We start from the raw sequence: 13,729 nt of genomic DNA, 5'->3' as shown, positions 1-13,729 counted from the left end.
GCAAATTCATAATTGTTGCTGCAGCTTTATTTTATGTTTTCTTCCAATATGGTGGGACCTTTTAATTTACGAAATCCCAGAAATTAATTTTCAGGAGAACGTACAATTTTCTTTCAATAATAATTTCCACCGCTAACTTATATCCACGATATATAGTTAGCCAGTGCTTGTTTTTTTTTTTTTTGAAAATAAAAAATATTTTGTTTTCTCGCACAATTGATTAATTTTCTTGTCTAAATAAGTTTGTTTTGCTTAATTTTTAAGATTAAACGACAAAATTAAATACAAAATAAATTTTCTGACGATAATCTTTAAAATATTTTCCAGAACCAAATCCAGACACTCAAAAAGTAGAACAAAACAAATTCAAAATAAAACGAAAACGTAACAAATTTGTTTCCAATAGGTCATCAGGATTTGAACTACCAATGTTTTCCTCCTGCTTTTAGGCTAATTTGTTACCTTATACAACTTCCAAGTAGGAAACTACAACAAAACTAATAAAGTGAATTTGATTGTTATATTTTTCTGGAGGACCGGTAAAAAATTTCGTGCATTTTTTTTTGAGTTTTTATTGTTTGTTTGGGTTATTTTTTGAAATAATTATTAACTTTTTTGTTATTGAATATTTTCCAAACTCAAATTTTCAAATCTTTCAAAAGAAGGAAAAGCATTTGAAGAATACAAGAGGGCTAAGAAAGCTACTAGTAAAGCCCGAGGGAAAGCTCTAGATGGCTTGATCCAAAAGAAGGGTAATGATTTAAACCAGGTGAAGTGTACTAAAGACATTCTCAACAAGTGTTAGAGTTCCTTAAGCCGAAGATCTACCAGAAACAGTCTCTTTGCCTTTTAAAGGCAGGGGTAAAGTTTGCGTACACTCTACCCCCCTCAGACCCCACTTATGAAACTACACTAGATTTTTTGTTATTGTTGTTGACGAGAGATAACGAGGTCAAGGAGAAATGGAGAGGCTATTTTGATAAGTTGTTTAACTCGGACCAAGAGGAACATTTTGGAATTTCACACGTGCATGATAGAAACCTTAGCTGCTCTCGTAGAATTAGGCCGACAGAGATAAAGGATGCCATAAAAAATATAAATACTAGAAAAGCCTGTGGTTCAAATAGTATCCCTATAGATACTATAGGAGAGGTTGAAGTAGAACGAGTCACCAAGCTATTCAACGCCATACTAAGAAGTGATAGGATGTCCGACGACGAGTAAACACCATATATGAAAATTCCGTTTTCATGAAAATCCAAGGCCTGTATATCCACCAAGTACTCTTACAGGCTAAAAATATTGAAAATACCAAGTGAATATGATGATATACATATGCATAGACCTCTTCATAAAAATATAACCTATTTCAGACCAACCAACTACATTGTGATTTCACACTTTCCCTAAAACAACCTTATTAATATAATGAATTAAATAGAACCAACGAAAAACTGTTCAAAAACAACCACAAAAGATAATACTAACATAGGACTTTTTGATGAAAGCTTTTCAGGTTGTATTTCCATATACTGAACAAAGACTTAAGTAAACTTCCTCATTCAAGAGATGGAGCAAGGCATTCGTCTACCATGTCGACAAGGTTAGGGTTTTCCAATGCTGCAGCTACCCGTTCTTTATCATTCAACTGCTTATTTACTGCAGGCAGAAAAATAAATGATCAGTTGCTGGATATAAAACAATCGCAGCCTGCTCTTAAAAAACTTTCATTTGCTAATGTTTGAACTTTGATGATTAAAAAAAAAACAAGAAGCTTGTATGGTTTCCTTTTTTCCTTCCGTTTTCTTTTTCGATATGTTATAAGTAATAAACTTACATTTACTATAACCCATAATCAGCTCTATGCTCGTGTGGTGTGGTAAAAAGAGGATATTTGATATACAGTTTGTGAGCTTTGCTCGTAAAAGGAAGACGCTCTTTTGTCAAAGCAAATGGGAAGTGACGAATATAGGCCTGGTTGGGTCAAACGGGAGAAGTCCAGCAGAGTGACAGAGAGTTACAAAGATTAGTTAGTGATTAAAGGGTAATGGACTAATGGTTATGACAGATACCTGCAGCTTCTGTAGCGTGAGTACCAGGTGCTACTCTAATATCTACCTGGGAAGATAACAAAAATATGTTATTAAAAAACAAGCAAATTTAAAACTTGCAAATAGATTAACATTTCCAAGAATTTAAAGTCACAGCTAGCAATCTACTAAAAACTTCAATAAAAGGGTAGCCTAGTGCACAAAGCATCCCACGTTCACATAGGGTTCGGGGAAGGACCCCACCCCGAGGAGGTGCGACGTAGGCAGTCTAGCCTGACGCAAGCATCAGTGACTGATTCCACTGCTCGAACTTGTGACCTATAGGTTACACGAAGACAACTTTACCGTTGTTCCAAGGCTCCACTTCAACTAAAAACTTCAATGTTAAAATATTTGTTTAATATTCCAACAAAAGAATTCCTGTAGAAGTCTTTGCATCATTGTTTCATTCTTGTAGTTTTGAAAATGCAACTAAAAAGTTGAAATAACATATAGAGACTGGTTACAGATCTAATACAGGTTATCCACATTATGCACGAACACGTCATAAGTAGTTAAAGCACAAAAAAAATATTGAAGTCCAAGGAAGAAACTTTGAGGTTGAAGTCATTAACAGTTCTAAGAAACCACAAACAGACAGCCAGACCTTACATTAATGCTTGGTCCAGCTCTACACGTCTTTTCCAGTAATCTGTGGTTTTGGGAATTGTTGACTTCTATAGCATCATAATAGCATATAACATAATATTCTATCTACTGCATTATTATTTCTACAAGGAAAGATGTGTAACACACATAGGACCGTTGAACCGAAATAGAAAGGTGATAAAGCATACCTTATAACGTGAAGGCAAACATCGCATAAGTTTCACACGCAAGCATAATCCAATAACGGTTGCCATGCTGCAATGTTCAACAGTAGGCGTGAATGTGACCCTGAATCCAAGAACTTCTTCTTAGACAACACGAAAATGCTACTTACAAGGAATCAAAACAGATACATATGAAACTGATTCATTTCTCACCTTACATAGCTTCGCTCATCATCTACCTCAATGGCATCTTCTGTTATAACTTTCAGCTCTTCCAGAGAGTAGGGATGCTCTGGATCTTTTATATCTCTAAGATAGTGTAAGAATGTTAAGGAATGATTAACTTTTCATAGCTACGAAGTTACCCCAACTAATCAAACTTCATACGTGCTTAGTTCCCTTCGAAATGACACAATGATGAACTAAACAGGCAGAAATTGATTTAGAAGGAATCCTATCAAAACACAGAGTCAAATGTATTGTCCTCATGTTACTCGGTGAATGACACTGGCATTTGTGAAGCAAAAGGAAAAGTACGAAACTATGTAAAATTTCATCAAGCAGAGAAACAGAAGACTGCAATCATGTGTAATCACACTGACCCATATTTTAACCGAATAGGAAGTATACAAAGATAATCTCCCTGATTGAACAGTGTCACCTCAAATCAGAACCGGGGGCAGAATGACCCTAAAAAGTTTCATGACATGTGATCCTAATATAATCTACCATTTCCCAGGAATAGCAAAACAATGTGCACTTCAATTTGCCTTGGCTGAAATCCCAAAAAGGTAAAACAAATGTTGAAGGTGCAAAGAATGCCACCCCCCCCCCTCCCAAAAAAAAAAAAAAAAAAATCAAAAAGCAGATAAAGACATGAAATTATCTGTCAACTTCATTAGTGAAAGGCATCCAGAAAAATCAAACTAAAGACAGCTATTGCCATGTTTCTACAGAAAATGGAGCATAGTGACCGGCATATACTCCTATCCTCCTGCATCTCCCTTATTTCTGTAAAGCAGGATTAGTATTTGGGGTTACGCTGCACATGTAGCGTGGAGAGAGTGAGGTGATGATTTCCTTTCCAAACATTTATAGAGCCTCGTGCCAGAGAAAGCTTACAATCCAACAGATTTATATGATACATGAAGGGGAAGTCCATTGGGATTTGAAATTAGGAGGAACATCTAGGATTGGGAGATGGGAGAATCTCAAAACCTGGTTGACCTTCTGTGCAGACAGAAAGTGTCTACATCGTATCTATGGAGACAGGGAGAGAGTAGGGACTGCTTGTTCACAGTTAAGTGTCAATTTTCCCACACCTTTCTATTTGGGGTCCCTAGGGATCCCAGAAAGGTGTGTTTCTTTGAGTGGTTGACAACGAGGGGAGTGATACTGACAGCGAAAGATCCTGAGGAAGAGGAGGATCACATATCTTAGTTTGTGCTTAAGTGAAGATGCTTGGGTGAAGACATAAACTATCTACTGCTGCACTGTCCGGTGGCTGCGCATTTGTGGTTGGTGTTTGGAACACAATGGGTGATTTCAGGTACAGTAAAGGACGTGGTGCACAGTTGGGCCTTCAAAATCGAGAGCATGGTACTTAATATGACTACTTCACTCCAACTTCATTATTTAGGCTTTAGCCAAAATAATAAGTAACAGAATATAAAAAATGATCTTACTATTCCAGAAAAGAAAAAGCTTACAAAAATATTTCGTGCACTAAGGTGCAGAAGTTTTTTCTCACTTTCGCATTGAACTACAAAGCACAGAAATATATATATCAAAAACAACTATAAAGAAAAGAAGCAGAAGTTCTTTTTCACTTCATCTTTCACATTGAACTACAGGGCACACCAATAAATATAAAAAACAACTACCGTCAGAACTCTCTATAACAACATCCTTATATAATCACACTTCACTATAAAAACCAAGCTTTTCTAGAACCAAATTTCATGTTCTGTTATAATATATGTTTTCTATAACAACAATTCGCTATAACATCCAAAAATATAACAAACGAGGTTGTTATAGAGAAGTTTGATCGTACAAAGAATTTAACTCTAGTTTGCAAATTCAAAATCCTCCAGCTAATCTGCAGTGTAATATGTTAATGCTACTCAAGAGACTTAGCATGCTAGTACTGCTCCATTTCAAAACTGAATGATTAAGCATAAAACTCTCACAGATTCTGAAGCGGATGAGTTTTAGCCTCATAGATATTTCCTTATCATAGAAAGATTAATTCAAGTCTAACTTAACAGACTAAGAACACTATCGGATTTCAGCCAATATTGGCTGAATGATGATAGAATGCAATCATTCAGAAGGATATCAAAAATTTCGAGCTGGTCGATAGTTTCAGCTGCATATTCATCCACACTTTGACCACTCCTAGCTCGACGCTCCTTCTTTTCATACACAATGGGGTTGGCATTTATCAATTCAGAAACCATTTTCACGTCCGGCCTATATAAGATTCACCTGGCAGTAATGATGTCTACAAAGATTAAAACACATAACCAGTTTCTGAGTTAAAGAAATTTCTATGCAATAGTAAATAAATAAATTTAATAAACTTCAAACTGTTTTCCCAAGTCATTAGCTAAAACAACTGCTTCATTTTAAACCTCTCCTTGCATCAAAACAAAAGATAGAAATCTCTACGAAAAATCCTCATCAAATACCCAAAAAAAAAGAAGACTAATATTGGAAGATAGTTAGTAGACATTAGTTATTAGGACCAAAGTGTAATTACTAGGACTTAGAGGTCATTATTATTATTTTAGTTTCCCCCCTTGACTACACTGTATATAATTGGCAGTTACAGCTGTCAACAAATCAGTTGGAAAAATTCCCAAACACTCGTCTTCTTCACACTTATAGCTCTCTCCCATGGCTGAATTCTAACATGGTATCAGAGCCATGGTGACTGATTTGTGAGGATTTTGACCATCATCTAACCAATTTCCTACTCAATTCGACTGCTCAGTGCTCATTTCGGTCAATTTTTGATTTGATCGTGAAAATCAATTGCTGAAGCTTGCACGTCAATGGCGACAGAGAAAATCGACCACACGCACCCATTTTTTCTTCAACCTTCTGATACACCTGGCTTGATTCTAATTCCAATTTTGCTCACAGGTTCAGAGAACTATGGACTGTGGAGTAGATCGATGCGACTTGCTCTCAAAGCCAAAAGGAAGCTAGGGTTTGTAACAGGAACGTGTGCTAAGGAGTCGTTCAAGGATGCTCTTATGGAGGAGTGGGAAACTTGCAACGTGATAGTACATTCCTGGATTATGAACTCTATTTCGAAGGAGTTGTTTAGTGGGATCATCTATGCATCGGATGCATATGCAGTCTGGGAGGACCTTAAGGAGCGTTTTGATAAAGTGAATCGAGTGCGTATTTTTCCATTGCACAGATCAATTTCGAGATTGTCGCAAGGATCTGACTCTGTAGTTGTGTATTTTACCAAATTGAAGGAGTTATAGGCTGAGTATTTTAGTGTCATTTCCAAACTGTGGCCGTGCCAAATCTAAGGAACATGTAACTCACCTGCATCAACAAAGGGTGATGCAATTTCTAGATGGCCTAAATGACACTTATGATCAAGCTTGACGACAGATCCTAATGAAAACCACTGAACCAGCTCTCAATCAAGCCTATGCACTAATCATTCAAGATGAAAGCTAACAATCGATGGGAAGTGCTTCTATGACTGAGAAGGGAGATCCAGTGGTTATGCGAGCTGGGAGAGAACAAGGTTATCGAGAAAAGAAACAGTTTCTACAATGTGAACACTGTCGTCTGAAAGGGCACACAAAGGAAAATTGCTTCAAAATCATTGGTTACCCTGAATACTTCAAAGGAAGGAAAGGTTTCCAACCTAAAGGGACACTTACTGCAGCTAATCATGTAGAGGGATTAGTAGCTCAGACTTCACAAGCAACAACACAGTCCAAGGGAGATTACTTCTTCATAGAAGCTCAACAACAACGACTACAACAAACTCAGTATGTTCCCACCAGGTAGGGTCTGGGGAGAGCAGTCTGTACGCAGATCTTACCCCTACCTAACAGGTAGAGAGGCTGTTTCCAATAGACCCTCGGCTCAGGAAGGGTAATAAGAAGAAGAGGAAAGCAAGAAAGGGAGAAAGAGGGAAGAGAAAATAAAAAGGGAGAGATAAAGGATAAGTAGTACCAAATAATAGCAACAGAGAATACAATACCTGAGGCGAACAAAACCACATAACGTAATAAAAATCTAAGAATATGAAGGGACATGCGTGCTACTAAGACTATCAGTGAGCAACTAAAAACTACCCATTAATCTTCTACCTTAATCTTCGACCTCCACACCCTCCTATCAAGGGTCATGTCCTCAGTGAGCTGAAGCAGCTCCATGTCCTATCTAATCACCTCTCCCCAGTATTTCTTAAGCCTACCTCGACTTCTTCTCAAACTCGCCATGGCCAACCTCTTACACATCCGAACAGGAGCATCAATGCTTCTTCTCTTAACATGTCTTATCTCTTAACATGTCTTATCAACCACTCTGTCTCGGATAACTTCATTCTTGATCTTATCTCTCCTGGTACACCCACACATCCATCTCAACATCCTCATCTCTGCTACTTTTATCTTCTGCACGTGGGAGTTGCATAGATGGTCGAACCACCACTCTATAAAACTTACTCTTAAGTCTTGGCGGCACATTCTTATCACATAAAACACCGGAAGCGAGCCTCCACTTCATCCACCCCCCTCCGATGCGATGTGCGACATCTTCGTCAATATCCCCGTTACCTTGGAAGCTCAGTACCAACAAATTCTAGGACTGCTCAGCAACAAAGATTCACCAAGTGACACTCCAACTGAGGCAAACAATGCAGGTAAAATTGTTGCACTATCCTCTAATGTACAGGTTTCGAATGAGAAGAGTGATAGTTGGATTGTGGACTCAGGAGCCACACATCACATATCCTCTATACTAGACCTGATGAGTGATGTGAGCAAAGTGACTGATAAGGGAAGAGATAAAGTGACACTACCAAATGGAGGTTGTGTAAAAATAGAGCATGTTGGGAGTTCATATTTGTCAGCTGTTGATAAATTGAAAAATGTGCTTCATGTACCTGGTTTTAAATTCAACCTAATGTCAGTGACCAAACTAACTAGAGATCTGAGTGCTGCCATCTTTTTACCTGAAATCTCTGTGTTTCAGGATCTTTACAATGGCAGGGTGAAGGGGATTGGCAAGGAAATGAGGGACTATATGTGCTGAAGGAAAAAGGAATCAAACAACTAGCAGCTCATGTTAGTGTAAAGGTCTCAACTGGAGATACAGGGGATCTGTGGCACAAAAGGCTAGGCCATGCTTCCATTCCTGTAATGCAACATGTTTCTTTCTTACAAAATAAAGTAGATTACAAAATAAAGTAGATAGTGAAGTGCAAAATAAATGTTCTGTTTGTCCTTTAGCAAAACAGTTTAGACTAAGTTTTCCTAGTAGTATAAAAAGGAGTACTAGACCTTTTGAGCTTGTCCACATACATATCTGGGGGCCATATAAGAAGGCTACTTATGACAGGAAGTACTATTTTCTTCCGGTTGTAGATGATTTTTCCAAGACAACTTGGATTTTTTTGATGCAGTTTAAGAATGAAAATATTATTTTCTTGAAGCAATTTTTCTGCATGGTTAAAACCAGTTTGATGCTTCTGTTAAAGTGTTAAGAATTGATAATGTGAAAGAGTTATTCAATAAATAGTGGACTGAATTTTTGTTGTCACATGGTGTCATTCATCAAAGTAGTTGTGTTTACACCCCTCAACGGAATGGGGTAGTTAAGAGGAAACACATACACATACTGAATACTACTAGAGCATTAAGGTTTCAGAGTAATGTACCAAGTATGTTTTGGGAGGAGTGTGTACAAACATCAGTATATATCATAAACAGACTACCTTCTAAAATCTTAGATAGAAAGAGCCCTTTTGCTATGTTGCATGGTAAAGAAGCTTCCATAGCCCATCTAAGAGTTTTTGGATATTTGTGTTATGCTGCATGGTAAAGAACCTTCCATAGCCCATCTAAGAGTTTTTTGGATATTTGTGTTATGTTGTCACATGGTGTCATTCATCAAAGTAGTTGTGTTTAACACCCCTCAACGGAATGGGGTAGTTAAGAGGAAACACATACACATACTGAATACTGCTAGAGCATTAAGGTTTCAGAGTAATGTACTAAGTATGTTTTGGGAGGAGTGTGAAAAACATCCGTATATATCATAAACAGACTACCTTCTAAAATCTTAGATAGAAAAAGCCCTTTTGCTATGCTGCATGGTAAAGAAGCATCCATAGCCCATCTAAGAGTTTTTGGATATTTGTGTTATGCTACTAATTTGGTGATAGAGGACAAGTTTGCTGCTACAGCAAGAAGAGATGTACATATGGGATACTCAACCACCCAAAAGGGATATAGGTTGTATGACTTAAACACTAAATACTTCTTTGTTAGCAGGGATGTATCCTTCGGGGAATCTGAATTTCCATTCAAGGCGGTACAACAACATTCACTCACACAAGATAACCTTGAAGCCAGTTTTTTGCAGACTGATTTTCCAACTTCTAAAGATGTTATTCCAGCAGTCAGTGGTTCAGAATAGTCTTCCCAAGGTCTTTACTCAGATGAAGAACCAATAGGACATACTCCTGCTGAGCCAACTATAGGCAACCATGATGTAGATGATGAATCTACACCACACATGGAGTAGACTAATGAACTAGCAATGGGAAATCATAATGCAGAAGGGGTTGCAGGAGAGCTACCTAACAATGCAGACTCTGATTTTGCAGTTCATGCACAGCCAGAAGACATTGTTGCTCTAACTGAGATACAACCTGTTGAATGTTCTAATGTGCCTTTTAGACAATCTCTTAGAGTGAAACACCCTCCTATATGGCAAAAGGATTATGTGGTGCAGCTTCAACAGTCATCAAAGTGTAATTACCCAATATCCAACTTCTTTGTCTTATGAAAACATGTCTCCCAAGTACAAAGACGTGTCAGTTTTCTCAGTACTTGAGGAGCCTCGCACCTTCAAGGAAGCTATCAAAGATGAGAGGTGGATCACTGCTATGCAACAGGAGGTACAGGCATTAGAGGAAAATAGAACATGAGAGGTGGTAGACCTGCCCCCGGGAAAATTTCTATTGGATCTAAATGGGTCTACAAAATAAAATATAAAGCTGATGTGGAGATAGAAAGATTCAAGGCTCGACTGATGGCCAAAACGTATAATCAACAGGAGGGATTGGACTATCATGAGACTTTTTCACCAGTGGTAAAGATGGTGACATTCAGGTCTGTGATAGCTTTGGCAGCCTCCAAAGATATGATCCTATACCATATGGATGTGTTTAATGCTTTCCTTCAAGGTGATCTATTTGAAGATGTTTATATGGATTTGCCACAAGACTTTCAAAGGCAAGGGGAGCAAAAAATGTGGAAATTGCTGAAATCCTTATATGGCCTCAAACAGGCTTCTAAGCAATGGAATTTAAAACTCACAGAAGCCTTGGTGAGTGCAGGTTTTATACAGAAGTACTTTGATTATTCTATGTTCACCAAGAAGTCAGGACCAGACACTGTAGTTATCCTAATCTATGTGGATGACCTACTGTTAACTGGGAGCAATAAACAGTTGATTGATGAGGCTAAGGCAGCCTTATACCAGCAGTTCAAACTTAAAAGACTTAGGAGAATTGAGGTACTTTTTGGGCATTGAAGTTCTAAGGTCCAAGCATGGGATCTTGCTCAACCAGAGAAAGTATGCTTTGGAACTTATCTCTGAGTTAGGATTGAGTGGTGCTAAACCAGCTTTAACACCTCTTGAAATTAATCAAAAATTCACAACAGTTGAATATGATGAAGTTGTTGGACTTAAGGATGTAGACCCCTTGACAGATGTCACTAGCTATCAAAGGTTGATAGGTAAACTTCTCTATCTTACTGTCACACGGCCTGATATTAGCTATGCAGTACAAAGTTTAAGCCAGTTTATGCAACTACCTAAGAAGTCACATATGGATGCTGCACTCAGGGTAGTGAGATACTTAAAATCTGCACCAGATATGGGAGTGTTAATGAAGAGAGGAGATGTGGACATATTAACTGGTTTCTACGATTCTGACTAGGCAGCATGCCCAATGACAATGAGGTCTGTTAGTGGCTATCCAGTCAAATTTGGTGATTCCTTGGTTTCATGGTAATCGAAAAAGCAACATACTGTCTCAAGAAGTAGTGCAGAAGCAGAGTATCGTAGCATGGCATCAACAGTCTCTGAAATTGTGTGGCAATTGGGTTTATTCTCAGAATTGGGAGTTTCTGTTGTTCAACCAATCAGATTGTGTTGTGATAGTAAGGCAACAATGCAAATTGCTGCAAATCCTATCTTTCACGAGCGCACCAAACACATCGAGATAGATTGCCATTTCATTCGAAAGCGCATTAAAGAAGGCCTATTGACTACTTAGTATGTCTCATCCAAGGAACAACAGGCAGATCTTCTCAAAAAAGGACTAGCATCTGGATAACATCGTTTTTTTACTGAGAAAGCTGGGTGTGTTGAACATTCTCCATCCTCCAGCCTGAGGGGGAGTATTGAAAGATAACATTAGTTATTAGGACCAAAGTGTAATTACTAGGACTTAGAGGTCATTATTATTATTTTAGTTTTCCTCCTTGACGACACTGTATATAATTGGCGGTTAGAGCTGTTAATGAATCAGTTGGAAAAATTCCCAAACAGTCGTCTTCTTCTTCACGCTTATAGCTCTCTCCTATGGCTGAATTCTAACAACTAACAAAATATTCCCTTCGTCCCAATTTATGTGGTACCCAAAAAGAATGATACATTCCTATATTCAGAACCAATTTAACTTTTAACTTCTCATTTTACAGAATAGCCACATAAATATCCATGGCTTGTTTTGGACTATAAGTTTCAAAAATCATTTTTTCTTTCTTAAATTCCGTATCCAATCAAACATCATCACATAAATTTGGAGAGTAATAGTTATCCAAAAGCTCGTGAATTTCTTTGAACAAACTAACAGAATCATGTGCAGAAAACTCATATATCGATAAATTAGCTAGAATAAGACACTCATCTACATCCAATGTGGAAAAACATATAAAAATCATAAAATTTTCTCAAGGGTGGTCGGAATTTTTCCCAGAAAGAATCATAATAAGCATAAAGAGTCAAGTTAAAAATCACAAATTCAATAAGAGAAAAACAAAAAAAATGTGTATTTAGTAGATTCAACTTACGAGTTCGATTTCCAATCTGAAGAAGTGTATTTGACAAGGGGGAAAGAAGGAAAGCGAGCTACGAAGACAGATGGTGGAAGAAGCGGATGTTGGCGGGGAAGAAGAAGAACAACTCCTAATCTTGGGACCTAAAAATTTTCTTCTTTGGATTTAGTTATTCTAGTTTAACTTTTTATCAGCAAGAAATAATTGAGGAGAACTGTAAATAAATATAAAATATTCTTCAAGATTACTAGTATCAAATCATTTCAAATTACAACGTATGTTATTTGAATCATGTACAAATAACCTTAAAATATATATCTCTTATATATCTCTTAGATAAAAATTATATAATATGAGAATTTAATTATGAAGCAGGATATGAATTATTGATCAAATCTCGTAGTAGACAACCAATCTTTTTAACATATATTTGTAACAACCTAACCCCTTGATTTTAATTCTTGCATTTCGTTCCGTTATTGATATTAAAGAATACTAAACATGTCATATTGTGATATGTCTTGTTCGAGCACATTAGATCATATTATTTTAACAAAATTCTTACAATCACTTTATTTTTATTAGGAAGTCAAATATGTCTTATTCATCACATCATTTTTACGTAAATTCTTTTTTTGTTATTTTCTTATAGTTATTGTATTATTTAATATTTCATATTATTATACCATCATATAGTTTTTTGTAAGCTTATAATTAAATTAATGTCTTGCTTATTATCTTTTTAATAGTATGTGATAAAAATAAATGTTTTATTCTCGAAATTTGATATATTTTTATGCTTTTATCCTCTTATTCATAATATTTTAATCATTTAAATTTGTCAGTAATATTTTTAAATATAATTAATTAATTTATTTTATCTATATTAAAATTAATTTAAAGTATAAGTATCCTCACACTACCTCTATTTTCTTTTTAATATACATTCTCTTTCCTACTATAAATGTTAATTAGTTTTATATTAATATTTTACCTATAACCAAAGTAATGTCATATTTTGTTTTAAATTGTAACTTTTAATTAGTCTAAAATACTAACACATAAGTTATTTGATTATCATGTTCCAAATGTATTGAGTTCTCTTATAATTAATTTTGTATTAGATGCAGTTAAATTTTTGTTCTTTTTTAGCTATAAGATAAAATTTAATTTTTAATTTTCATTATTAAGATTACCAATATTAGAAATTTATTTTGTATTTTTAAAAATTTATTTAATCATAGAAAAAAATTCTTAATTTTATGAACACATTATTTCTAAATATTGTAATAATATTTTTACTATCATTTTAATTCTTTACGTAATATTTTGTAAAAAAAATTCATCTCAAACTCAAATAATTCTTATCATTTTATTTTCTAAACTGGACCACATTTTCAAAAAATTATGCTATGCATTCAAACTCAAACTAATTGCACTCGATTCAAGTATTAATCATAAGTCTAAAATATTAATACATAAGTTATTTGATTATCATGTTCCAAATATATTGAGTTCTCTTATAGTTAAT

The 13,729-nt window shown here is 35.9% G+C and overlaps 3 protein-coding genes across 4 annotated transcripts; 2 read left to right on the top strand and 1 right to left on the bottom strand.

The window, feature by feature from the left end:
- Positions 1–1,245: 1,245 nt before the first annotated feature.
- On the bottom strand, positions 1,246–12,393 carry LOC104222094 (protein AE7-like). Of its 2 annotated transcripts, none has more exons than XM_009773273.2 (6): positions 12,214–12,393; positions 5,205–5,369; positions 3,077–3,182; positions 2,888–2,987; positions 2,073–2,118; positions 1,246–1,659 (listed from the first exon to the last, which is right to left on the bottom strand). In XM_009773273.2, exons 2-6 carry the CDS (start codon positions 5,323–5,325, stop codon positions 1,559–1,561), a joined length of 474 nt encoding a protein of 157 aa, XP_009771575.1. In that variant the 5' UTR covers positions 5,326–5,369; positions 12,214–12,393; the 3' UTR covers positions 1,246–1,558. The 2 variants fall into 2 exon arrangements, with proteins under 2 accessions (XP_009771575.1, XP_009771574.1); XM_009773272.2 differs by having other exon boundaries at positions 5,205–5,353.
- LOC138871858 (uncharacterized) lies at positions 5,923–6,366 on the top strand. The gene has a single exon (XM_070149764.1). It carries the CDS (start codon positions 5,923–5,925, stop codon positions 6,364–6,366), a length of 444 nt encoding a protein of 147 aa, XP_070005865.1.
- On the top strand, positions 7,649–9,544 carry LOC138871856 (uncharacterized). Its single transcript, XM_070149763.1, has 4 exons — positions 7,649–8,012; positions 8,099–8,262; positions 8,529–8,583; positions 9,192–9,544. Exons 1-4 carry the CDS (start codon positions 7,649–7,651, stop codon positions 9,542–9,544), a joined length of 936 nt encoding a protein of 311 aa, XP_070005864.1.
- Positions 12,394–13,729: the final 1,336 nt, after the last annotated feature.

Source organism: Nicotiana sylvestris, chromosome 6 (genome assembly GCF_000393655.2).
Source record: "Nicotiana sylvestris chromosome 6, ASM39365v2, whole genome shotgun sequence".
NCBI lineage: Eukaryota > Viridiplantae > Streptophyta > Magnoliopsida > Solanales > Solanaceae > Nicotiana > Nicotiana sylvestris.
Note: the sequence above shows the minus strand (reverse complement) of the source record. Positions and strands in the feature narration are given on the sequence as shown.